Source organism: Beta vulgaris, chromosome 9 (genome assembly GCF_026745355.1).
Source record: "Beta vulgaris subsp. vulgaris cultivar EL10 chromosome 9, EL10.2, whole genome shotgun sequence".
Lineage (NCBI taxonomy): Eukaryota > Viridiplantae > Streptophyta > Magnoliopsida > Caryophyllales > Amaranthaceae > Beta > Beta vulgaris.
The window spans coordinates 4,891,225-4,916,621 of NC_079210.1; the positions used below are offsets into that span (position 1 = coordinate 4,891,225).

The window sequence follows — 25,397 nt, forward strand, 5'->3', positions numbered from 1 at the left end:
GCAGATGCGGAAATTTTGGATGAACGTACTCCAATAGTCTTCCATAATTTTACAGAAGTTGTGAAACCCTAATTCTTCAAAAACCAACACAATCAACATACTAGAAAAAATCACCATCTAAAAGATGGGAACTTTTATTGAAAGCAAATAAATAGGATTTTTCGGGGCTTACCACTGGTTAAGACACCAGTGGTAGCCCCTAAGAAAAGGATGAAGGAAGAAGAAGAGGAAGAAAGAAGGAAGGAGAAAGCTTTAAAAAAGTGAAAACCCTAACCGCGAAGGCTAGGAAGAAACCCTCCCAAATAAGTTTAACAATAAGAAATAGCTACACGTTACCACTAATAAATCCCTAATTTTAATATATAAGGTAGATATATTAATGAGAACAAAATAATATAAGATATACAAACTAGAAAAACCATATTTTAGTAAAATTTATTAATAAGATATACTGTAAAATAACAGAGTATATATGTAAGTTTGGGTCGATTTAGAAGAGCTTTTATCCCTTAAATATTTACATTAAATGATAATAGATGGAAAAATGTAGATATTTATTTTTTGAAAAAAAAAACAGACATGTTTTAGTTTCCTTTTGTTTTGTCGAGTGATTTATCATAAAAAAAATATCATTATAGAAATATAGGCTATATTATGTGAAAAAGAAGTATTTTGGATTGATGGTCCAAATTAAAGGATGTGTAACTATTGAGCAGCTAGATGATATTGCAAATTAACTTAACAAATAGATTTATATAGGGAGGCAAAGTTTTCGTTTACTCAATTTCTATGTTCTAGTTTTAACTGTCTTAATCTAAACCTCCAACGTGGCTTTTGCTTTCTTTTTTTTTTCTTTAACTATTCGAATATTTGAACAAAAAATAAAAAACTAATAGTAACTTAATTGAATATTTTATGGTCGTCATTTGCAGATCTTCAAATAAGTACATTTACTCAAAGATTTTAAAACAAACAAATAATTCCTACTTTCAACATATATTTTCGTAAAACTCGTGAGAAAAGTATTGAAATTTTTACCTAATCAAACGGATCATATCTTTTTCGTTATTATTTATGTTTATAGAAAAAGATCTTAACATCATTACTTTCCTTACTATCCAACTACAACCATATCCATCCAAAAATATTATCTTGCGACGGACAAAATTTAATTATTATTGATATCCAGCTAATACTTCCAAGAATTTCACATTGATGAAACCCTATCTAAGAATTACTTTTACTAACGGTTTTCTTATTAAAGAAGCAACAATATTATATATTGGATAACTAATTTCTTTTTTTTTACTAGAATATCAAGGGGTTTTTATTTATAGTTTAAGGAATTACAATATTAGCAGCAATATAATAGGCATTTTTCCCTTAGATGCCCACCGACTTAAACTCAAATTGAGAATTTGATAAAGAGTAAACAGACAATTTTATGGTGTTAATTCCTAAGCTAAAAAATAGTCCTCTCTCATAACATTACCAAGATAAGACTTTGAAAGTTCCTATTCTTATATGGTGTTATTAAACGAAAGGCATCCACTTTCTAGCATGTCGATTGAAGCTCGCAGATAGTAGATTTACCTCTACAATACCAATGTTTCATTTGTCTCACACTTGCTTACACCCAACACTAGTCCCATATCTATCATCTCCTCTCATTTTTATGAAGCCAAACCAATACATATATCCACATTTACATGCATTGGTATAAAATCATATCCATTTGATATGATGACGAGAATAATATTACTTCTTGAAAATCAACTTAAACAGAAGTTACCATTTCCCTTCACAAAAGCCATCAAATAGCTCCCCCACTTCATACTACCCGTACATGTCTTTTATCAGATGCAACAAATGTTTTATTTAAAGAACAACATAAGTAGTATGTTTATAAACTATCACTCTCTGCCTGTTACTCTAATGGACCCCCTCCACTACACATTGTAACAAGACTCAAGTTCGTCTCCTTTATTAAGATATACAGAATCAGCTAAAATAAGATGAGGTTTAATCAACCTCCATTGAAGAAGCTTAGAGAAACTTATAGTAATTGAGAGAATTCTTTTAGAGAGAGAAAGAAAATGTGTTTTGTTTTGTATTGAACTAACTGAATGAGATTATTACAATCTATAGCTATTTATATCCTTTATTCAACAGTAAGGATTATTACAAAGCTAAAGAGTAAAATAATTAACAAACTCATAACAACCACTGCTGATGTGGCAGGTTAGTTAGCAATTTGTTAGACTGAGCTAACCATATTCAACATCTCCCCTCAAGCTGGAATTTGTTAACAGCATTCCAAGCTTGGACCATAAGGTATTGAATTGAGCAGATGGAAAGCTTTAGTGAAAACATCAGCTAGTTGATGTTTAGTAGGTAAGTAGGATAATTGAAGTAAGCCATCAAGGACTTTTTCCCTTGTGAAATGACAGTCAATGTCAATATATTTGGTTCTTTTGTGAAAGACCGGGTTTTGGACAATACAAATTGCTGACTGGTTATCACAATTGAGGGTAACAAGTTTAAGGTTATGAACACCTAATTAAGTGAGGAGTCTGACAACCCATGTAATTTCTGATGCAGCGTTAGCCATGGCACGATATTCAACTTCAGAGGAGCTCTTGGAAACTGTGGCTTGCTTGGATTTCCAAGAAATTGGAGAATTGCCAAGCAACAAAACGAAACCTGAAACAGATCTTCTTGAATCTGGACATGACCTCCAGTCTGAGTCAGTAAATGCTTGAAGTTTAAGATGATCAGTGGCATGAAGGAGGATCCCTTGTCCAACAGTGCCAGCCACATATTTCAAGGCATGATGTAAGGCATGAAAGTGAGAAGTGAGAGGGCAGTGCATAAATTGACTCAATGCTTGAACTGTGTAAGAGAGATCAGAGCGAGTATGAGTAAGGAAGTTGAGTTTACCAACAAGGCATCTGTAGAGAGGAGGGTCAAGCAAAGGTTCACCAATATCTGCTGATAATTTGAGGTGGATAGGAAATAGAGTCATTGTATGAGAGGTTAAATCTAGGCCTGAAGAAGCTAACAATTCTTTGGTAAACTTCTATTTGAGTCATAAGAATGCAGAAGTAGCTCTTGTGACTTCTACACCAAAAAATAGTGCAAAAGACCTAAATCTTTAATGATGAATGTAGTGTGAAGATGAAGCTTTAGGGCTTGTATTGCAGCTTGATTTGTCCCGATTGTAAGAACATCATCTACATATACATCTACTATAGTAATGAGATCTGCAGACTTCTTGATGAATAAAGAATAGTCATTCAAAGACTGTTGAAAACCTTGATCTTGAAGAGCAGAAAGAAGCTTAGCAAACCACTGGTGTGAAGCTTGCTTTAAGCCATATAAGGATTTCCTTAATTTGCACACATGACCAGTAGGAGCAGAAAGACCCCCAGGAACCTTCATGTACACTTCTTCATGTAAATCCCCATGAAGAAACGCGTTATTGACATCAAGTTGGAATACAGGCCAACCCTTGTTAGAGGTTATGGCTAGGATAGATCTTACAGTAGGCATCTTGACCACAGAGGAGAAGGTCTCCTCATAATCCAAGCCATATTGTTGAGTAAAGCCTTTTGCAACCAAGCGAGCTTTACATCTTTCTATGGAGCCATCAACTTTGAGTTTGGTTTTAAAAATCCATTTGCAGCCTATTGGCTTCTTTCCACTAGGTAATGGAATAATATCCCAAGTTTGGTTATCTTGTAAAGTTGTAATCTCTTTGTTCATAGCAGCAGTCCACACAAGAGATTGAGATGCTTCTTTGTAAGAAGTAGGTTCAGTGAAAGATTCGATGGCAGCAGTTAAAGAAAAATGAGATGAAGGTATTTGTGAAGGAGGGACAATGTTACACCAAGGTGAAGAAGGGAGAGAAGGAGAAGAGGTACTGAGGTTACAGACATAAGAGTGTAAGTAACAAGGTAGTTTAGAAGGTCTAGAAGATCTTCTAACTGATGGAGGAGAAGAAAATATAGCAGAAGGTTTAGGTGAAGATGATGATGAGATAGAGGTAGAAGAGTCTAGTGAAGAGAAAGATTGTGTAGGAGGAGAAGGAGATGAAGAGGTAGAAGGTGTAGATGCAGTAGGAATGTCAGTACCTACATGTGAAGAAGGAGTAGGGGTAAATATATCAGGAATGTTAGATGGTGAAGTAGAAAGAGTGGTGAAGGGAAGAAAGATTTGGAAATTTGTGGTGGGGGTAATAGAATAGGAGAGGGATTATGATGGTAAGGGAAGTGTTTCTCAAAGAATTTAGCATCCCTAGAAACATGAATTTTGTGAGTGGAGAGATTAAGGACCTTGTACCCTTTTTGTGTGAAAGAATATCCGAGAAAAATATGAGGGGTAGCTCTAGGATGAAACTTGTTTCTTCCTTGTTTGAGAGTGGAAACAAAGCACAAACATCCAAATGCTCTTATATGGGAAATATCAGGATCTTTGTTGTATAATTTAGCATAAGGAGAGGTGTTTCGAAGAGAAGAAAGTGGCATTCTAGCGAGGAGATAAGCTGCTGTAAGAATACATTCTCCCCAATAGGAAATAGGAAGGTTAGACTGGAAGAATAGGGCTCTTGCAGTCTCAATTAAGGAGGTGTTTGTGTTTTCGTTCCACCACACCATTTTGTTATGGTGTGTCAGCACAGCTAGTGTGATGTATGATACCCTTAATTGCATAGAAGTGTTTGAGAGCTCCTTCACAAAATTCTTTAACATTATCAGTTCTAATACATTGAATGGTTGTATTGAACTGTAATTGAACAAAAGATACAAAGTTCTATAAAATATGAACAACTTCATATTTGAATTTCATCATGTGAATCAAAGTGCTTCTAGAAAAATCATCCACAATTGTCATGAAAATGGTACGTGAATATAAAAAGGTTGTGGAGGAAGATGAGCTCTATAGGCCCGAGCAGGATGTCAATTTAGAGCATGATTTTAGTTCATCTATTGAGGATATCCAATGATGAAGAGACTTTAAGTAATCAAGGAACCAAATCTCCTCCTAGGAAGGTAGTTGCTTCATGGTTTTTTTCTAGAAATTTGTTCTAATCCATGTTTAGAAATAATCATGTATGTGTGTTAATTTATGCTTAATTTGCTCTATATAATATGCGTTATGATCTCTTTGTGGTTACAAAAATGCTACCTGAATGCATATTCATGTTTTTTTACTAGAAATTTGTTCTAATCCATGTTTAGAAATAATCATGTATGTGTTGTTAATTTATGCTTAATTTGCTCTGTATAATATGTGTTATGATCTCTTTGTGGTTACAAAAATGCTACCTAAATGCATATATTGATTATTTTGCAATGTACGAAAAAAAATGATGGTAGCTTTTTTTTTAATATCTCGTAAACATTATACAGTGTTAAGTATGGAACACTTGAACAAAGATTGGATTGATGCACCCCAAAAAGTTGAAGTATATATTGAACGAGTTGAGTGTTTTCTTGATTTTGTGTTTAACAATTCAACTGTGGAGGTTGAGGAAGATGATGAACCTGAAATTTTATGCCCTTGTGTTAAGTGTGTTAATCGATTTTGGTTCACAAGGGAGATGGTCTATGATCACTTGATTGTTCACAAATTTAATAAGAGGTATAAAGTGTGGAATTTTCACGGTGAAGGATTGACTTCAGGGTTGTCGCAAAGGGAAGGTTTGCAAAGCGATAATTTAAGCACATATGACGATACGGTTGGGATGATACATGATGCTTATAGAGATGTTGTAGAGGGTTCTACAAGTTTTCCAGAAGAGGAGGTTCAAAAGGGACCTAATGAGAGTGCTAAGAAGTTTTATAAACTACTAGAGGATGCACGGGTGGAGTTATATCCAGGTTGTACAGATTTTTCAGTGCTTTCCTTCATAGTTGGCCTCTATCTCTTGAAATGTGTTAACGGATGGAGTAATAATTATTTTCATGATCTCATGAAGTCATTATGTTTAGCCTTTCCATTTGCAAAACTTCCCCAGTCCTTTAGGCATGCTAAGAAAATGGTGAAAAACCTTGGACTTGGTTATAAGAAAATAGATGCTTGTCCTAATGATTATATGCTCTACTGGAACGTCAAAAAGATAAGTTTTGTCATATTTGTAAAGCTTCAAGGTGGAAGTTAGATGAGAAACAGAAGGAGGAAGGTGCTCTGCAAGAACATGGAGTTCCTGCTAAAGTTTTACGCTACTTTCCTATAATACCTAGATTGCAGAGGCTATTCATGTGTTCTAAAACAGCTGAACTGATGACATGGCATGAGAATGATTGTCTCAAAGATGATAAGTTAAGGCATCCTGCTGATGGTCAAGGTTGGAAGGATTTTGATGTTTCACATCCTCAATTTGCAAAAGAGTTCCGAACTGTCAGGCTTAGTCTTACTAGTGATGGGTTTAACCCATTTAAAACCATGAGTGTCTCTTATAGTATTTGGCTAGTTGTATTAACAGTATATAATTTGCCACCTTGGTTATTCAATAAGTCGGAGTATAATATCATATCTTTAATTATTCCTGGTCCTCGTTCTCCAGGTTATGACATAGATATTTACTTGCAGCCTTTGCTGGATGAATTGAAGGTGTTATGGGAAGTTGGAATTAATACTTATGATGCCAAATCAAATGAAACTTTTACCTTAAGGGCAGCATTATTATGGACAATTAGTGACTTTCCTGGTTATGCAATGTTATCAGGATGGAGTACTAAAGGTAAATTTGCTTGCCCTTCTTGTAATCATGAGATATGGTCCAAGTACTTGAAATACAGTATAAAAATGTGTTATATAGGCCATCGTAGATTTCTTAATTTAAGTCATCCTTGGCGTCGTAATAAGAGTGCTTTTGATGGTACTGTAGAGACAAGGCCACCTCCTTCTACATTATCAGGATATGATATATTAGAAGAGCTACAAGGATTTGAAAATAAGTTTGGAAAGACACAAAAAAAGTGTAAAAAGAAATTTCCTTGGAAAAAGATTTCTATTTTCTTTGATCTTCCCTATTGGAAAACAAATACTTTGCGTCATAACCTTGATGTGATGCACATTGAGAAGAATATATGTGATAATGTGCTTGGAACTTTGCTTGATATTCCTGGAAACACTAAAGATAGCATAGGAGCCCGTTTTGATTTGCAAGATATGGGTATAAGAAAGGAACTTCATCCAAAGAGAACCGAAGATAATGCAAAACGTTCATACTCTACAGCTTGCTTTTCAATGTCATCTCAAGAAAAAGATTTGTTCTACAATGTCATAAAAAGAGCAAAGTTTCCTGATGGTTGTGCATCAAACATCTCTAGACCAGTTCAGTCTAATGAGAGAAAAATCACAGGTTACAAGAGTCATGATGCCCACTTTATACTTCATTATTTGCTACAAGTTGCAGTTAGGAAAACACTTCCAAAGCAAGTAGCATCAGCTTTAATTAGGCTAGGTTCCTTTTTTAAAGCTTTATGTAAGAAAGATCTTGAACCTAAAGATCTTAAACATCTACAATCTAAAATTGTAGATATGCTTTGCCATCTTGAGAGAATCTTCGTGCCTAGTTTCTTTCACATAATGGTTCACTTATAAATACATTATCTCGTAGATGAAGTTAAGCTTGGGGGACCTGTGCAAGGTAGGTGGATGTATTCCAAGGATAGGTATTTGGGTAAATTGAAGTCGTATGTGAAAAATAGGAGTAGACTTGAAGGCTCGATTGCAGAGGGTTATTTGGCAGAAGAATGCCTTGTTTTCAGTTCCCGATATCTACATGACGATTTCAGTTCAAAGCTTAGTCGACCATCAAGAAACTGTGATGATACTTCCTCCCCGGAAGGAGGCCTTTTTCCTGATGTTGGACGTCCTTTAGGTGTTAAGAAGAACAACAAAGGCAAAAGAGTTTCTTTGGATGACAATACTTGGACCCAAGCCCATCGTTATCTACTTTTCAATTGCGATCAAATTAACGATTACAGACGGTAAAAATGTAAAATCTAGTGATTGTTTTATAATTTCTTTTGAGAAAAGGTTTAATCTAAGTTCAACAAATTCACAGTTAGCTCATAATTATGATTAATTAATAAATTTTTTTGGCATATATTGTAGAGAACATCAAGGCTTAGTTAACAATCGCCATACTCAATGTAATAGAAGGAGGTGGGTTAGAGCACAAAACCACAGTCATGATTTTGTTACATGGTTCAGAGACCATGTAGACAATGAAAGTGTTTCCAAAGAAATCAAAGCTCTCTCACGAGGACCTGATTATACTGTTAGAAGTTTTAAGGGGTACCTAATAAATGGTTATCGATTTTCTACAGTTGCACAGGACACAAAAAAGAGAACACAATGCAGTGGAGTTAGCTTAATATCTTTAACTCTGAGCTTTGCAAGTTCTAGGGATCAAAGTCCTGTTGTGGGGAATGTCACATATTATGGAGTAGTGAAAGATATTCTGGAGTTTGATTATTTTGGACATTTTAAAGTGGTATTGTTTCGTTGTGATTAGTTTCAAGTAGAGCAAGATGAGTATGGGCTGACACATGCCAATTTCAGTAGATTATGTTACTCTAACGACCCATTTGTGATGGAGAATCAAGTACACCAAGTTTTTTATGTGCAAGACTCTATAGAAAAAGATTGGCATTATATTATGAAGGGTATCCCTAGAGAGTTGTTTGATATGAATGAAGGTTTAGTTGCAGATGTCGGGGAATCTTATTGGAGTGAGCTTACTGATGTTAGTCTACCATTAGTGACTCATAGTGATGTTCATGATGTGAATTGGTTAAGAGAGAACATGCCTACTACAACTGTTGATGTTCCAGCACGCATGTTGAACACAGAACCTGATTTCGAGATGGATGCTTCAGATGATGAGATTGAAGATGATACTTTATGGGATTTTATGCATGCATCTTAGCTAATAATATTTTTTTAATGATTGAATGTTTGCCTTTAAATTTGTTCACAGACTTGATTAAAGTATTTTATTTTATCTAGTAAATTATATCATTCTTGCAAATTTATATTTCCTTTCATCTACATATAAGTTGAGATCTATTACCTATATAATGTTCGTTTTGCACTAGAATGTTGTGTATTAGTATTATATATAAATTAAATATTAGTGTATTGTACTTCTTTCTTTTTTTTCCCCTTTATTTTGGCATATTGCAGATTTGCAAAGTGAAAAATGCGATTTCAAAAGCTATGGCATTGGCTATGGCATTCAAGAAGAAACAACAGAGATTTCAAGGTCTCTCATCTACACGTGGTCGTGCAACTCAACAACTTTTAATCGAACACCAAAGAACAAAACCAAGTGAAACACCAGAAGAGGAAACGAGAAATTCTAATGAACAAGGGGAGCTTAGCAGGAATAAGACTCATAAGCAAGATGGTAAGTTAATTTCACTCTTCTACTTACACATTTTTTAAAATTTATAACTTCTCTACTTTCGAATTTCTATGTTTTATAATAGATGATGATGGAAAGGCAAGAAGAGAACCTACTATGTGTTACAAAGTCCATGGACGAAATGAAGAAGAGCGCTTGCAAATTATTTTGAATGAAAACTTTCAGCCTATTGGCCCCGACAATGAAACAGTTAATGAGTTTACTAGCTTCTTGGGAACAATTGCTCGAAAAGCAAATATATTACCATTAACTATTGAAAGTTGGCTCAAAATTGGCAAAGATAAGAAAGAGGAACTTTGGGAGTATGTCACGGTAAGTTAGTAATATAATTAAATATGTGTAATCCTTGTCTACTTCATAAACTTTGAAACAGTGAGCAATGATGATTACCTCTAAACCACTTCAGTGTCGTCAATTTACATAACCTAAACAAGAAAGATGGTGGATGAAACCTATAGATATCTTTTAATCCTCTTTTCACCCAAATTAGTAAGATATGATATGAATCACATAGATTTCTGCCCTATAGTTTGCAGACAATTGTATGTAGAGTAACTTTATACTTGATAATGTTCTCCTAGAGTCTGCAACACATGAGGTCAATGGACCATTAGAAAGCTAATTTAATTTTTTTTATCCTTTCTAACATACTTGATATCAATTGTTCATTATTATTGCAGAAACATTATGTTATCCCTATCGAGGGAAAGAAATAGGTTTTAGGAACTATTGGAGCTTGTTTGGAGAGGCTACAAGTGTCGTTTGAAAAAAAAAATCACTTTAGAAAGTATAACAATGATGAAATGAGGATAAAAAAGGCCAAGAAGGGTCCCAAAGTCAATGTTTAAGGCTTTACTAAATATTTGGCATGGTGAAAAACATAAGGTAATGAAGTTTTTCTAATATTCAAAGCAACTTCTACACTCACTACTATACTGCTGCTACATGTTTCTTTCTTGTCTTATGAAATGGTCACACATTTAAGACTTTATATGTATCAGGAAATTAGTGAAAGAAACACATCAAATCGTCTAGTGGGAAAGGAGAAGAATATAATGCATATTGTAGGACCAAGGAGTTTTGCTAGGGTCAAAGAAGATTGGGTGTGTATTTAATGGTTTTTTTCTATTCAAGGTCTAGTTTGTACAAAATTCTAAATTTTCAAGATAATTGACTTACACTTCATATATGTAGAAAAAAGAAAGAAAAACCACCAAAGATCCGACACCCGCGCAAGTGTTTATTGAAACTCGTAAGGAAAAGCGGACAAAGCGCAAGCCTGGTGACCCAAGAGACAAACTAATTGTAAGATTCGAAGTTCATATCTTACATTATTGTTGCATATCAGAGTGTTTGTACTAATCTTCCATCTATCATGTGATTATTAGACTGAACTTAAACAACAAGATTCCCAGGCAACTATTGCAGTGAGCGATGTTGAGAGTGTCGTTTCTACTATTTTTAGTTCTAGTGACAAAAAGAAACGTCAGTTACGCCTATATGGAAGGGGTGTTACTTTTACCCAGTTAAAACATAAGGCTATTTTAGAAGAGACTAAAAAGAAGCACGATGAGGAGGTTCAAGCTATAAGAAAAAGTTACGAAGACAAGAGGAACCAAGATAGGGCAGAGTTAGCTAATGGTCTACGATCATTTTTCTCTCAAATGGAAGAAAAAAGTCCTCACATGTCTTTTGATCTTAGCATGTTTGGCTCTTTGTTGGTTGCTGGTCACTCCCAAAAGGACACTCAAAGTTTTCCTAGCACCTCAGGAATGCTTCGCCTACATTCTTCAGCTTCTACAGATGTTCCTAACAATCAGGTGCACCCCTTTTGCCAAATTTTCTAATTTTCTTAATTAACACACTCAGATCACACTAAATTCGGTTTGAGTAATTTGGTATTTCACTCATATCTACTGCTTATTACTATTTATGAGGACAAAAAAGTGGTTGGTACATTGGGTACGATAATGCAACAAACTTCAATTAGTAAGAAGCAAATATAAAATATCATCTAAGATTATTGTACAAATACTTATAATTAAATTATAACTCTGATCTTGGACTCTCTCCATCCTCTTTTTCTATCATGTCACTTTTTTTCTTCTCCCCCATCCCATTATCTCTATCTTTATATTATTATTTTTGAAACTTTTATTCTTTTAGATGGATCTATGTGAATGGTATATATGTTATAATTCTCCTGTGTACAGTATGAGGATGAGTTATACTGGGTTATAATTTATGTACACTAAATAGTAAACATCAGACCCTTTTTACCACTTTAGGGGGTAGGGGTTACATACAAATAGTAAAGTGCTTTATGATTGAATCTCAAAGCTTTAAGGCATTGTTTTAATTTGGTAGATCCTAGAACTTTTGACATTGATATGGTGCCTATTATGATCCTAGATTGATATCTTTGTTGAAATTTTCTTGAGTTTTCATAAGGGCCAAACAATGAAATTTTAGGTGCCTTTTTTCATTGTAGTATATGATAGGTTAAACAATGTGTATATATTCTTTTTTTCGTGATGGAATTAAAATATAATATCATTGCTTTACTTTAATATATTGATTTCTTACATTTGCTATTTGATTGGAATTACAGTGTGTGAACGCCATGGAAGAAGAAGATGACGAAGATGAAGACGAAGACTTAACTTGATTTATGCTTTACCTTATCCATTGTCGCTTCCTTACACCCTTTTGGTCATAATGCTCTAAATAATATCATTAGATTAGTATAATTAGTAGTACTCTTTGGCAAGATATTGTTTAGACTTAATTTGGTTTTTAGATTTTGGGTTGTATTTTGTTTCGATTTTCGATATTCACATGGATATTGTTTCCTGAATTTCAGCAAGTTTAGAGGAGATTATTGTGAAATACTTTGTTAGCTATAATTGATTGTTGTCATGATGAGTTCACAGGTGTTTTGAGTTCTTATACAAGAAATGGTATAACTACTTAAGCTTGATTAAGCAACATTAGTATTACTTTCACTTATCAATGTCATGGGCAACATATTTTACTTTGTTGTTGTAGGCATTGTCGTTGCTTTTGGGATGATGGGAAACATTTTAATATTATTACTAACAGAGATAACTGTCCAAAAAATGTTGCATGTTATGATATAAGCCAACGATTTCAAATGGTTGCCAAAGATTTGCAACAGTTTTCACCTGTTGCCTTAGCAAATTGTTGCCTTAGGTACTTTTGATCATTATCATCTGAAGTGTTGTCTTTGAATTAAAAATTGTTGCCATAAGAATAGGCAACAGAGGTAAATGCAACAAGTCGAGTGTATTGCCTTGGATATAAGGCAACAATTATTTATCTTTGGCAATGGTTTGGTGCTATTGCATATACCTAATTTTGTTGTAGTGTTATGACCAACTAGAATACGCAACATTAAATTATTTCTTTGGAACACATTCTGTAATATCTCGAAAACTTAAGCGTATTAAAGTGAATTATTAACTATAATAATGTAGTTAAAATGTATTTTATTTTATCATTTCACTAATTAAGCAAAAGATAATAAAATGAATATACAATTTTTACATAAAATTTACCAACTTAAAAATGTTAATAACTAAGTGACAATAATTTATATTCCACGATTTCATAAATTAATCAAGAATGTTAGTTTTGTTATTAAATCAATAAAGCATAAAATTTCCACGTTTCACTAAAATTCTACAAAGCCATGTGGATGAAGAGTAGTACAATTTTCTGATTTTGGTTACAAAATAAAAAGGAAAAAGAGAAAGAGCTTCCATGTCAACTACTTAATATATAACTTTTGCCTTCTTCCTTACTCTTCCATGGGCACTTGGTAAGCATGCCAACCTCCTCCATTCTTTTTCCTCTGCCAAAAATCTGCCATCCAATCCATCTCCTTCCTCAGTCAACAATGCAGAAAATTTACTTCAACTTTCTTCCTCCCGACTACTGATTTAGTGTTCTTAATTCCCCTATAAATGGCCATGAAAACCCCTCACCAAGAGCACCATCAACAACAAACTTCCTCTCATCTCTTACTTCACTACCACCTACGAACCACCTTTCAAACACCACAAATTTCAGTCACAAATTCGTCGGAACCTCGCCGGAAAATGTGACCAAGAAACCCCAAAAAGAAAACCCATTTTTCCTCTATCTCTGGCCTCTGTTTCGGGTCTCTCACCATCACCACCACCGGCTGTCACCGGCTTGCGCGACGCCAAGACAACTGCCGGCCACCTGCGCGACACTCGCCGGCCACTTGCACGCTTGCTGGAGCTCTGCCGCACCACTCACACCTTTTCTCTCCCCATCACACTCTCCTTCCTTCTCGCTCCTCTCCTTCTTCGCGCGTCGTTGTACCACGCAAACACCACCGACGACCCGCGCCACACCGCCAGAGATCGCTATCGCTGCTCGTCGGCGCCCGTTCCCTTGCCTCACACGTTGTCTTCCCTCCTCTTAGGTATAGAGGTAATGGACATTCTTTTTAAAATTCTGATTTCCTAAGTTTATAATCTAAGCCCAAGTTTAATTCCTTGCTAGTTAATATTTGTTTTGGTCTTAGGATCTTTGACTTAGAATTTAGTTAAGTGTTTATAAATCTGAATGGTCATGTTGTTGGGCTAAAAGATAATTTGCACTTGTTCTATGGGCTGATTTAGTTAGTTTAAATTAGACCACTTTAACTTGATTCCTAAAAACTATTATTAGGCTATATTTCATGTTTACTAAACTAGTTGAGTTGATTAAAACTAATTCAATAAGCTTGTTAATTGTAATTTGAGTTTAAGTTATTATTACCTCCACTAATCCTTAAGCTTACTTATAATAACTAGTTAACTTGATTTATTAGTTTTATGTGACTACAAAATATTAAAATAATGTTAATGGTTCTAGTATAGTAAGAAACTTGATTAGTTTAATAATAAGATGATTAATTGATTATTAATTAACTATGAACTCTAATAATAATGATATACTTTCGAATGGTTGCATAATATGTAATAATAATATAATTGTAATGTTTCGATAATTTTAAAAGTATAACTAAAGGAGTTATTTCACTTAGTTAGTCGATTAAAGAGTCACCTTAAGAAGTTATTAACAACTAAGTTAATAGTGACCTTTATCGGGACCTTTTTGACAAAATAATGAACGTTATGACCTTAATAAGCTCTAACTAATATTTAGGCTTAAAAGCTAAATAATGAAACATTCATTAATAAAACTATTCTTGATTAGATTAAAGAAGATAAATGATATATATTACAAGCCTCCACGGGCTATCAAGGTTGTTAATCAGGAATCCTGGTAACGTCTACTGCTAACACCCGCATTCCCCTTCGAAGTATGTTTCATGATTAATATTATGTTTTATATGTGGAATGCGGGAAATGAAATGTTTTATGATGGTTATGATGATATGATGCTATGAAATCATGATGATGATATTATGGATGAAATGAAAAAATATAATTATTCATGACTATGATATGCTTAAAAGAAATGAAACATGATAAATTCAAGTGAAAGACGGAACTTGGCAAGTATCCCGTTATCCTGGGTCGTGCAGTACCTCCTGGCCGGTTAACCACCTTCCGTTTAGTGAGGGCTATTGTCCTTAGGTGGAACTGCGCATTTCCATATTATGCGGATTAACGCCATCTCCCGTTTAGTGAGGGCTTTTGTCCTCGGGTGGCTACCTCCCATTTATGATGTTACTATGTTATAGGGAGACGTCCCTTCTGTTGTACTAGCCAAGTTACCAAATAATATGAATCAAGATGATGAACATGATATAAAGAAGATAACGTAATATGATATGATGTGTTTGTGAAATAGTTTTACTTATTCTCTCCTCCCTGTTTATAAATAAAATGATGTGAAATGAATTTACGCTGTTAGAGTAGTATGTTACTGAGCCTCGGCTCACGACGTTTTGTTTTATGTTTTAGGTACCGATGGTGATAACGGGATGGTGTAGCAGTGAGGAGTAATATAATATCTAGATTTATGTAGACTCTCATGGTTTTAATTTAAGTTAATGTCAAACTCTGATTAGTAACTAAGTTTCTATTAATCAAGACTAGTGTTGGATCCATATTATATTTCACTTTATACTATGTTTAAGTTTATGAATTTATGTTGCCTTGTATTTCCTTATGGAAAGTACGACAGTAACGCGCCGACCATCTAGGTTCCACTGCTAATAATCGATTAACCAACTTAATAAAACTTGATTAGAGGTCGGGGTGTTACAGATTCATATATCTATATGCCTTCACCTAAAACTTAAGACAATCGACAAAATATTGAAGTTCTTTTCAGATTATTTTTCGGGCATCCAAGCAAATTAAATTTACTACTTGTGTATACATGAAAAATGACATTATTGGTCATCAATCCACATATTGAAAGACTGTTTTGACTTATATACAAACATGATTAACTTAGAATTGCATCACAACGAGTTATTATTACTTTCATCATCATCTTCTGCTTCAACAAAGAAGCGTCATTAAGGAGTTCAGTAGCAGATGACCTTTCCATGTTTTTTGCAATGCACTTATCAATAAATGCCTTCACCTCTAGACCGTTCACCTTGTTAAAAGCTTAGGGTTTAACCCCACTAGTCACCTATTCACCTTTTGTATATTTTGGTAAGACTGTCGCATTTGCGGTAAGGAATTTCCATAGTTACCATCTCTAGTAAACACATTCCAAACGAGTATATATATCTGCCACATTTGTATAGTCTTCCTCATATAGCTCCAGTGCCATGTACTCTGGCTTCCATGGTATCGAGTGTGCTACGTGGCTCTTCCCCCACTATTGCTGCTAAGCCAAAGTCACCAATTTTCACCTGCACAATGAACAACAACACCCTGATGCTTAGGAAAATACAAGCAAACTGCTGCCAAAAAAGAAAACAGATAGGAACATAGCTTGTTAGTGATCCCTCACATGGATAACCTATATATGGAACAAATGTTCTAATACAACAGCGCACTCGGTCAATATGGAACATAAACGCCATAATAGACATAATATAGACCCCAATCCCCCTTTCCCTTCAAAAAAGGAAAAACCAAGATGATGAAGACTTTAAGGTAGATTTTCTTGATTGACTCTGTTTTCTATGCCTGTGCAATAAATATTAATGAAGCATGAGAACCTCTACAACGAGGTTTCCGAAACATTTATGTGCTAATAAATCTCAAAAACAGTTGAAACCTAAGGTATACTTTAACTATTTCCACGCTACATAGATAAAGATTATTGGATCATATCTAGATAGCAAGTTGAACATAGATAAAAACTATACAACATAAATTTAAAAGCCACCCGCCATCATTGGCCACTGCTCCGCTTCTTTATACTCCCTCCGTTTCCTAAAGATCTTCCCTCTTTCCGTTTAAGGGTGTTTCCTAAAGATCTTCCCTCTTTCCGTTTAAGGGTGTTTCCAAAAGATCTTCCCTCTTTTGCTTTATTCCTTATTTGGCAAAACAAATTTCCCTATTTACCCTCTCATGTCACTATCATATGGTTCCACCATTACATTATTAATTCAATTTTACTTCCTTTCTCTCTCCTACTTTAACCCCTTTTTATTTGTTTATTTATCTTACCCATTTCTCTCTCCTACTTTACTCACACCATGCCCCACACAACTTGATTTTTCTTGGTATCTGTAGGAACAGTAAGTGGGAAGATCTTTAGGAAACGGAGGGAGTAACTGCTACAATTTTACAAACTTTTATTTATAAAGAGTCTTAAAGCAAAAGGAAAAATAGATCCCTTTTTAGGTGGGCTCTTCCCACAAAGGTGCCTTTTTAGGTCGTCACTAATTACTTGGGGTGCGCAAATTTATCTTTATTGCCTTAAAGATCGATCATTGCTTTTAGAATTATTACAATTTTAATGTATCCAACTTATAAATATGTTTAAATTTATTTCGGACTGGAATCGAAATATTCCTGTACAATCTCGATCCATAGCATTTTTAACTTCCAGTCTAACCGGTTTCATTTTGATACGGTGCAATCATGGACCGATACACACCCCTACTGATGACCTCTTAAAAACTACTAGATTACGTCCAAGAACCACACAAAATATTTCATAGTATTATCGTATTATGTTATAATCATAACCTTAATACCAACAATGCAGATATGGGACAAACCTGTAGTTTTAATAGTTTTACCAATACACATTTAGTATCACTATTGATATCTAAGACTCCCAAAAACCCTTTCAATTATTAGAGTTAATCAACATAAGCCCACTCTAATAAAGTCCAAAGATAAACATCTCACCTGAATATCAACTCGGGCCTGACCGGTTTTTTTTTTCAATTTATGGGCTTTCAACCCAAAAATTCCTTTGTAGCCTTAGCCCAAAACCCTTAGGTAGCGTTTGGGAACTTGGACCCTAATTCCGCAAAATTTCGAATTCAAACGCTGATTTCGCAAAATATGATGTCAAACTCTAATTCCGCAAAATCCGACATAAATAAGTAAAACGCAATACGATTATAGTAAAAGAAACATCAAATTCACAAATTTAATCATGAAAAAAGCAAAAAAAATAATAAACTCAACTACAGTAGAAAATAAAACCAAATTACAGAAGTAGGAAAAAGATGAAAAAAAATTGTACCTTCAATCAAATATTCTGAGATGCAAAATCGTTCCTTCAATCTTTGATGTCAACCCAAAAATCGTTTTTTTAATTTTTGAGATCAATCGAATATGGCAAAAATTGAAATTTATTTGTGAGCGAGAGGGAAATCACGAATGTCGAGGGAGGAGAGAGAAGCATGTTTTTCTTGAGGTTCGGACTGTGCCATAAATTGAAATCTCATGGGGAGGGGGTGTGATTTGAAAATATATTTTTTAACGTGTCTTGAAATTGAATTGTAATCGGCCCAATTCCGATTCCAATTCCATTAGTTATCCAAACAAGGCAATTGGGCTAGTTCCATCGTTTCATTATAGGACCTTAATTCATTCCACATGATTTTAACATAACCACAGTTCTATCACGTATCCAATACATTAACATACAATTCAGCTGAAAATATGCAACTGTCAGTAGTTGCACAAGTCGTATAAACTTCATCTACCATTGACCTAATAGAATTTCACAACGCACCATAATCAAAATTCACCAACATTTTAAACAAAGAGTAAAAACATTACTTTTATCAATATAATCACAAGATCCCCAAATCAAAACTATAATGCTGGGCAAACTTGGTCAATATAACATCAATCCCCTCTTTCCTTAAAAAAAAAAAAACCAAGATGATGGAGATTTCAAATAGATTTTCTTGATTGACTCTATTTTCTACGCCTGTGCAATAAATATATTTTCGTGTTAATTAATAAATCTCAAAAACAGCTGAAACCTAAGACAAACTTTCACCATTTTCACGCTACATAGACAGAGATGATTGGATCATATCCAGACAACAAGTTCAATAAAAAAATTGTCTCGATGGCTGATGTTCTATATAACCATAAAATCAGATAAAACCCTAAATGTAAATATTAATAAACGAATATATCATTTTTAGAACCTAGCTACATGAACATCTCGTATATATAGTTCAAGTGTCAGTTTCATTACATATTACATATATATATATATATATATATATATATAAAACCAAATAGAGTCGTCCAAAAATCGACATTTGGCTTTTCTTTATCATGCCAAGTGCCTCTCTTTTTTTTTTTTTCTTTTTTCAAGGAAACAAGATATAGTACTAATAAAATTAACATATTATGTTTTTTTTTTTTTTGGAACAAGTGAGATTTGAACTGGGCCAAAAATTGAAATCTCATGGGGGAGGGAGTGATGATTATAAAATAGCTTTTTTAACCTTACTTGAAATTAAATTGTAATTGGCCCAATTCCAATTACAATTTCATTAGTGATTCAAACAAGGAAATTAGGCCAATTTCATCATTTCATTGTAGGACCTTAATTCATTACACATGATTTTAACGGGTTCGGGTAACAAAATCGATTCAAAAGTTCAGCGCAAACCCAACGTAAAATCTAGCATCTTACCTTTGGTTGCGCAGTGGATGTGCCTCATCAAGTCCAATACCTAATCGAGCCCATTTCCATCTTTAAGCCCTATTCACCATTTGCCCATTAACCTTAGTGGGGCAACACTTGTAAATTCCATATACTAAACAGTTGAATTTACCAAAAAGCCCTTAAAACTTAAAAGCAACCAACACGAAGTCAAAAACTGGCGCTCAAATCCTATAAAATCCACAAATTCCAACAATTTCATACTTTGACTTTCCCTCCAAAACCCAAATCTCCAAATTTCGTTTCCAAACTTTTTTAACATTCAAAATAATTAAAAAAAACACACACACAAGACACAACTCACACAAGTCACAATAAACACAAAGCTTCCACCACACACTAATGACCAAACCCATCAAATTTTAGTATTTATATATTTCAAATCTCTTCTCTTCCCTCCATCGTTCTTCCAACTCTTTTCTCTTGTACTATTATTTTCTCCTCTCTCTCAAAAATGTCTTCTTCCTTAAGATCACTTGTTTCTCTTAGCTCTATTGTTAGCGGTAGCGGCGGCGGTGGCGGCAATGATAATAATGGTGTCCCTGGTGAGATTCATGTTATTGTGGGTCCCATGTTTGCTGGTAAAACTACTGCTCTTCTTCGTCGTATTAAATCTGAGAGTACTGATGGCAGGTACTATCATTTTCTTCTTTCATTGTGAATTATTGGTTTAGTACTTTTTTTTAAAAAAAATAAGCTATCTTTTGATTGTTTTTTGTGTTGTGAAATTACTTGATTGTTTGATTTTAAATTTATAATCGGTTGAATTGTAGAAAAATATTTTATCTTGCGCTAAATTTATTGGAACTTGAAGTTGCTGAAATCTGAGATAACAGATGCTCTAGTTTTCATGATTCAATATACTGCTAACCATAAATTAGAAAAAAAGAACGAAAGGAAAAAAAGGGATGTATTATTAAAAGTTCAAGAAATATTCAAATAAATTTAAGATCGGTTAACAAAAGAGTTTAAGGGAATCTAATACTCTCTTGGATTTGCCTTAATGTGTGTATTTATCAGGGCCGTCTCATAAAATTAGGCGTGCCCTTTGCTAAAATAAATTATAAAGATTAATTTTTTTTGGTGAACAGAAGAGATGGAAGAGTTATAAATGGGGTTGTTTGGAGGATAGGAGAAGAACAAAAACACCAAATAGAAATTAATTTCTTTATATTTGTAATTAGATTTAGGTTTTAGAATTGGGCCCTTATATTTCGGGGCTTGTTGTTGCTCACTTTGCACATTGCCTTAGCCGCCTCTGGCATGGGATGGAGGGAATATTTGTTAATGAGAAGATTTGGTTGACGATTATGTTTTAAATACCTAATTTTTTGTTTTTTGTTATTAGAAATGTGGTGATGATAAAATCAAGCAAGGATACACGATACGCGAAAGATTCAGTGGTGTCACATGATGGGGTGAAATTTCCATGTTGGGCACTGCCAGATCTTTCTTCTTTTGAAGAAAAATTTGGCTTTGATGCTTATGCCAAGGTATTTTAATATGATAGCATATAGTATACATTTGAGTTTTATGGTTATCTATGCACATCATGTTATAATAGCAGGATGTTGAAAGTGTAGAATCCGAATTGTCTGAGATTTGAAAGAACCTTGAACTGTCGAATCATCAATTTATGACATAAGTGAAACTCTTTATGTTGGCAGTTGGATGTAATTGGTATTGATGAAGCGCAATTCTTCGATGACCTATACGATTTTTGCTGTAAGGCAGCGGAACAAGATGGAAAAACTGTTGTGGTTGCTGGTTTAGATGGTGATTACTTGAGGTAATGACAGTCTGCAGTGTTCTGTTCTGAAATTTATTTCGATTTCTGTTAAACATGAGAATGGATATGAATTAATTGTGTTTTCTTATGTACAGGAGGAGCTTTGGGTGTGTCCTGGATGTCATTCCACTTGCTGATACTGTAACAAAGTTGACAGCGCGATGTGAGATGTGTGGCAAGCGAGCTTTCTTTACCCTGCGGAAAGTAGGGGAGACACAAACAGAGTTAATTGGTGGAGCTGAGGCGTATATGCCTGTTTGCCGCCAGCATTATGTGAATGGGCAAGCCGTCATTGGAGCTGCAAGAACTGTGCTTGAGACTAGCCATAGCCAAGTTCAGAAGGAAATTATAGTTGTGGAGACAGCTTGTGTCTCGTAAACTGGTTGATCAGTTTCAGATGCGCGTTCTTTCTATTAGCTACCTTGGCCTAGTACTGACCTAGACACCTAGTGGGATATGGGATCTTCTGTGAAGATCAGTGTATATGATATAATAGTTGGTTTGATGTGGTTGTTAAGTTTTAAGCAGTTCCTGCTTAATCACTGCAACTCGTTTTCTATATATTACCTAAGCATTAGATGTAGATCTTGGTCCATTTTGTATGTTGGCTATATCAAGTGTTTACTATTCTTAATTATTAAGAAGTGTTCACCTTGCTTTAACATCTGTCTATTTCTATCCTCCCTCTTCTTTCCAAGATAGAGCTATATGAATATCGGGCAAGTTATCTTGTCCGCGTTTTGCAGCAATTGGTTAAGCAATGAGCAATCTTCAAGATAATTTTTGTGTTAATGAAATCTCTCTTGAAGAAGCAATTGCCCACCTTTTGAGAATCCAAAGGCGACTTGGTTTGGTTTTTCTTTGCCTCATTGCTACCTTCTTTAGATGATCTCTGAATTCCTGCAGTCCAGAAAGGTATATAGGTGAAATATGTAGAGTTGATAATATATTTGCAACACTCAACAATACTGACTCTCAAGTCTCAACTTGATTTGCTGATGGATGTGACTTAGAACTAGCTAACTTCGGATTAGTAACCTTGAAGGGAGAAAACATCCATAGGAAGGAAAAATCATGAGTTCAGTGAGCAGGTTTGATACAAAAGTTGGATTTTTCACCAAAGAAGCTCATTTAAGGTTGAGTATATTTCTAGAGCAATGTGGAGATGAGGTATGCTTTAAATTTTCACCTTCAAACCTTTATGCAAGTGTTTGTTTTGGAGATGAATTGAGGTTTGGGATTGGGGATCATGTCAGCTAAATAGCATCTGGAAAAATACTTTTGGAACAAACAAAAGAAAAGTAGGGAATATATTGTGCACATACAACACGACTAGATATGCCATTTGATCAGAATTTGATTAGAATGAAAATTTTAATCTAGATGTGAAGAAATAGAAGTTGAACCAAATATGAAGAAATGAAGTATAAATCCAAATCCGATATAAGGTGGAGTTTTTGTATGATCCAGCCCCATTACAAACCCTATTGTCACCTAGATTTAACTCAAGTTAAGATACCTTTTTGAAAAGCAAGCTAATATAGTACAATTATTTTCTAAAACTCTAATTTTTGTGATCTAAAACTGTTAAAGTTCAGTGCCTTGAACTCGTTAAATTCTGTTTTCGTAGGCCCGCCCGGATTACGACCGGGTGGACGTCTCCTGATCAGGCCCGAGACTTCAGCAGGCTCGGAGAAATTGACCGCTCGATTGGGCGGATGTTGCCCGACCCGATCGGGCGGCATAGCTTGGACGCGTTTTGACTATTTCCATTTTGGTTTATCTTTTAGGGTTTTGTATGGGGTTCTTTAGGTTGTTAAAGGGCTTCTTGGTGTTCATTATCTAATACACAACTTTTGAAACAAAATTTAGCCTCCAGTAATTTTAGGACTCCTTGTTTGACTGAACCACGTAAATCATTGTGTTCTTTATTTGATCATCTTTATTATTTATTATTTTACTGATTTTGTTCCGCATTAATCAAATCACAACACCCTGTTTCCTAACAAAAATAATATCATAGTGAATTTAGCTCTAATTTGATTTGATATGAGTACTAATAACCAATTCAAACCCGTATTGAGGTGAAACAAAATATAGAGTTTGTTAAATCCAACCGGGCACATTATCATTCCTAAACAAATCAACTTTTTACCAATGTTATATAGAAACATTTGGATCAAACAAAAATAAAATCAAGGAATACATTAAATTTATGATTTCCTCTAATTAAAGTGTTAGAAAACAATCCTATGACCAGCTAGAATATGCAATATCAAATTACTTTTTTGGAACACATTAAATACTACTTTGTGTATACATGAAAATGACTTTATTGATTATCAATATGAGACGTTTTGACTCTATATACAAACATGATTCACTAAAAATTTCAGCACGAGTTATTGTTACTTTCATCGTCATCTTCTACTTCTGCGAAAAACGGATCCTTAAGTAGTTCAGCAGCAGACGGCCTCTCCCTAGGTTTTGCAATGCATTTATCAATAAATGCCTTCACCTCTGGATCGTTCACCTTGTTAAAAGCCTGGGGCTTAACCCCACTGGTCACCTTTTTGTATATTTTGGCAACACTATCGCATTCACTGTAAGGAATTTCCATAGTTACCATTTCAAGTAAACACATCCCAAATGAGTATATGTCCACCAATTCTGTATAATCTTCCTCATACAGCTCCGGTGCCATGTACTCTGGCGTCCCTAATATTGAGTGTGCTACATGACTCTTCCCTACTATTGCTGCCAAACCAAAATCCCCAATTTTCACCTGCACAATAACCAGCAACACCCTGCTTAATAAAACACAAGCAAACTGCTACCAGAAAAATAAGCATTCCTCACATCATCACATGCACCACCTATAATGCAATCTCCTATAATGCTACTACTATCTCTATTACTGATGTTCTATGTAATAACACAATTCACAGATGGATCACACATTAAAAAAGAGATGCAATCAGAACATCAATATAAAAATCCATGATAGTTTATGTACCTCGCCAACATTCCCGTTGATAAAGATGTTGCTGCAATTAAGGTCCCTGTGAATAACACAGGGTTCAAGTGTATGCAGGTAATCCAAACCCTTAAGCACCTGCTTGGACCATTTCTTCAACGCCCTGATAGACACATGACGGTGCCTCTTTCTGTACTCTCTCAAGTTCCCCGAGGTGCAGATCTCAGTAATGAAGTTCAAAGTATTATGTTGGACATCCCTCCAAACATGATACAAAGAGATGATATAATTGTTCCTTAGATCGCTCAACAACTTAACTTCCTTCACAAGGCGATCAATGACAGACGGGTCCTGACTGAAGTTCTTCAGCTTAACCTGGTTCCAAGCAACCTCAATTCCTTCCTCCTGATCAAATGCTCTATACACTTTCTTCACAGCTCCTGTACCAAGAAGGTCCGGATACCGCCCAAACCGGCCAGTGGGATCAACCTCTTCGAACGGTTCTTTATCACCCTCAGGCGGGGCAATACTCTCACAAGTCATCTCAGATAGCAAACCTCTTAACAACCCAGCTCACAGATTTCACACACAATTCTCCTCCTGCTCAAAAATTATTATATAGCGGTGTGGACTGTGGAGTTTGAATTAGAATTGGAATAGGAGAATAATGGGGAATTGGGGATGTTATGTTAATATTATGATTAATGAATTATGATCGTGTTGTATTTATAAGCTCCCCAACAGGCCACAACTCAGGGTACATATATTATTTTATTTAGAATCGTTGACTCAACTCTTTATTTTATTCTGCACATCTATGAATTATGATCTATGTTCTCCCCTAAACGATGCGCTTGCTGAGTCCTACATTCCTATACAAATTCATCCACCATATTACATCATAAAACAGCTGAACTTAACTGAATTGAACTGAACTGAATTGAACACGACTGAATTAAACTGAATTAAATTGAATTGAATTAATAATCATAAATTAATAATCATAATAATAATTAATTATAATAATGATAATTAATAATAATTATTTTATATTATTTGTATTAGTATAT

General features: G+C 34.6%; 5 protein-coding genes across 5 annotated transcripts; 3 read left to right on the plus strand and 2 right to left on the minus strand.

Annotated features, from left to right (window-relative positions):
- Positions 1–2,560: 2,560 nt before the first annotated feature.
- LOC109135951 (uncharacterized mitochondrial protein AtMg00810-like) lies at positions 2,561–3,025 on the minus strand. Its single transcript, XM_019251578.2, has one exon. It carries the CDS (start codon positions 3,023–3,025, stop codon positions 2,561–2,563), a length of 465 nt encoding a protein of 154 aa, XP_019107123.2.
- Positions 3,026–6,602: 3,577 nt separating this feature from the next.
- On the plus strand, positions 6,603–10,155 carry LOC130590139 (uncharacterized). Its single transcript, XM_057392135.1, has 4 exons — positions 6,603–6,742; positions 9,199–9,421; positions 9,504–9,751; positions 10,120–10,155. The coding sequence occupies exons 1-4, from the start codon at positions 6,713–6,715 to the stop codon at positions 10,153–10,155; spliced, it is 537 nt and encodes a 178-aa protein (XP_057248118.1). The 5' UTR covers positions 6,603–6,712.
- A 101-nt stretch (positions 10,156–10,256) lies between these two features.
- LOC125493104 (uncharacterized) lies at positions 10,257–12,270 on the plus strand. Its single transcript, XM_057391655.1, has 5 exons — positions 10,257–10,324; positions 10,441–10,542; positions 10,634–10,744; positions 10,828–11,259; positions 12,051–12,270. The coding sequence occupies exons 1-5, from the start codon at positions 10,280–10,282 to the stop codon at positions 12,105–12,107; spliced, it is 747 nt and encodes a 248-aa protein (XP_057247638.1). The 5' UTR covers positions 10,257–10,279; the 3' UTR covers positions 12,108–12,270.
- Positions 12,271–19,888: 7,618 nt separating this feature from the next.
- LOC104884919 (thymidine kinase a) lies at positions 19,889–22,012 on the plus strand. The gene is made up of 4 exons (XM_010669621.4): positions 19,889–20,194; positions 20,910–21,054; positions 21,229–21,350; positions 21,446–22,012. Exons 1-4 carry the CDS (start codon positions 20,016–20,018, stop codon positions 21,726–21,728), a joined length of 729 nt encoding a protein of 242 aa, XP_010667923.1. The 5' UTR covers positions 19,889–20,015; the 3' UTR covers positions 21,729–22,012.
- Positions 22,013–23,540: 1,528 nt separating this feature from the next.
- On the minus strand, positions 23,541–24,954 carry LOC104884918 (probable serine/threonine-protein kinase WNK11). Its single transcript, XM_048636659.2, has 2 exons — positions 24,367–24,954; positions 23,541–24,135 (listed from the first exon to the last, which is right to left on the minus strand). The coding sequence occupies exons 1-2, from the start codon at positions 24,868–24,870 to the stop codon at positions 23,743–23,745; spliced, it is 897 nt and encodes a 298-aa protein (XP_048492616.1). The 5' UTR covers positions 24,871–24,954; the 3' UTR covers positions 23,541–23,742.
- Between the last annotated feature and the right edge of the window lie 443 nt (positions 24,955–25,397).

Bases quoted from the DNA above. Each gene is read 5' to 3' on its own strand.
- LOC109135951 (XM_019251578.2), bottom strand. From the start codon at position 3,025: ATGACTCTATTTCCTATCCACCTCAAATTATCAGCAGATATTGGTGAA.
- LOC130590139 (XM_057392135.1), top strand. From the start codon at position 6,713: ATGCAATGTTATCAGGATGGAGTACTAAAG. The intron at 6,743-9,198 runs GTAAATTTGCTT...GGCATATTGCAG, and splicing joins ATCAGGATGGAGTACTAAAG to ATTTGCAAAGTGAAAAATGC. The intron at 9,422-9,503 runs GTAAGTTAATTT...GTTTTATAATAG, and splicing joins TAAGACTCATAAGCAAGATG to ATGATGATGGAAAGGCAAGA.
- LOC125493104 (XM_057391655.1), top strand. From the start codon at position 10,280: ATGTTTAAGGCTTTACTAAATATTTGGCATGGTGAAAAACATAAG. The intron at 10,325-10,440 runs GTAATGAAGTTT...TATATGTATCAG, and splicing joins GGCATGGTGAAAAACATAAG to GAAATTAGTGAAAGAAACAC. The intron at 10,543-10,633 runs GTGTGTATTTAA...TCATATATGTAG, and splicing joins CTAGGGTCAAAGAAGATTGG to AAAAAAGAAAGAAAAACCAC.
- LOC104884919 (XM_010669621.4), top strand. From the start codon at position 20,016: ATGTCTTCTTCCTTAAGATCACTTGTTTCTCTTAGCTCTATTGTTAGC. The intron at 20,195-20,909 runs GTACTATCATTT...TTTTGTTATTAG, and splicing joins TCTGAGAGTACTGATGGCAG to AAATGTGGTGATGATAAAAT. The intron at 21,055-21,228 runs GTATTTTAATAT...TTATGTTGGCAG, and splicing joins GCTTTGATGCTTATGCCAAG to TTGGATGTAATTGGTATTGA.
- LOC104884918 (XM_048636659.2), bottom strand. From the start codon at position 24,870: ATGACTTGTGAGAGTATTGCCCCGCCTGAGGGTGATAAAGAACCGTTC. The intron at 24,136-24,366 runs GTACATAAACTA...GTTATTGTGCAG, and splicing joins TCAACGGGAATGTTGGCGAG to GTGAAAATTGGGGATTTTGG.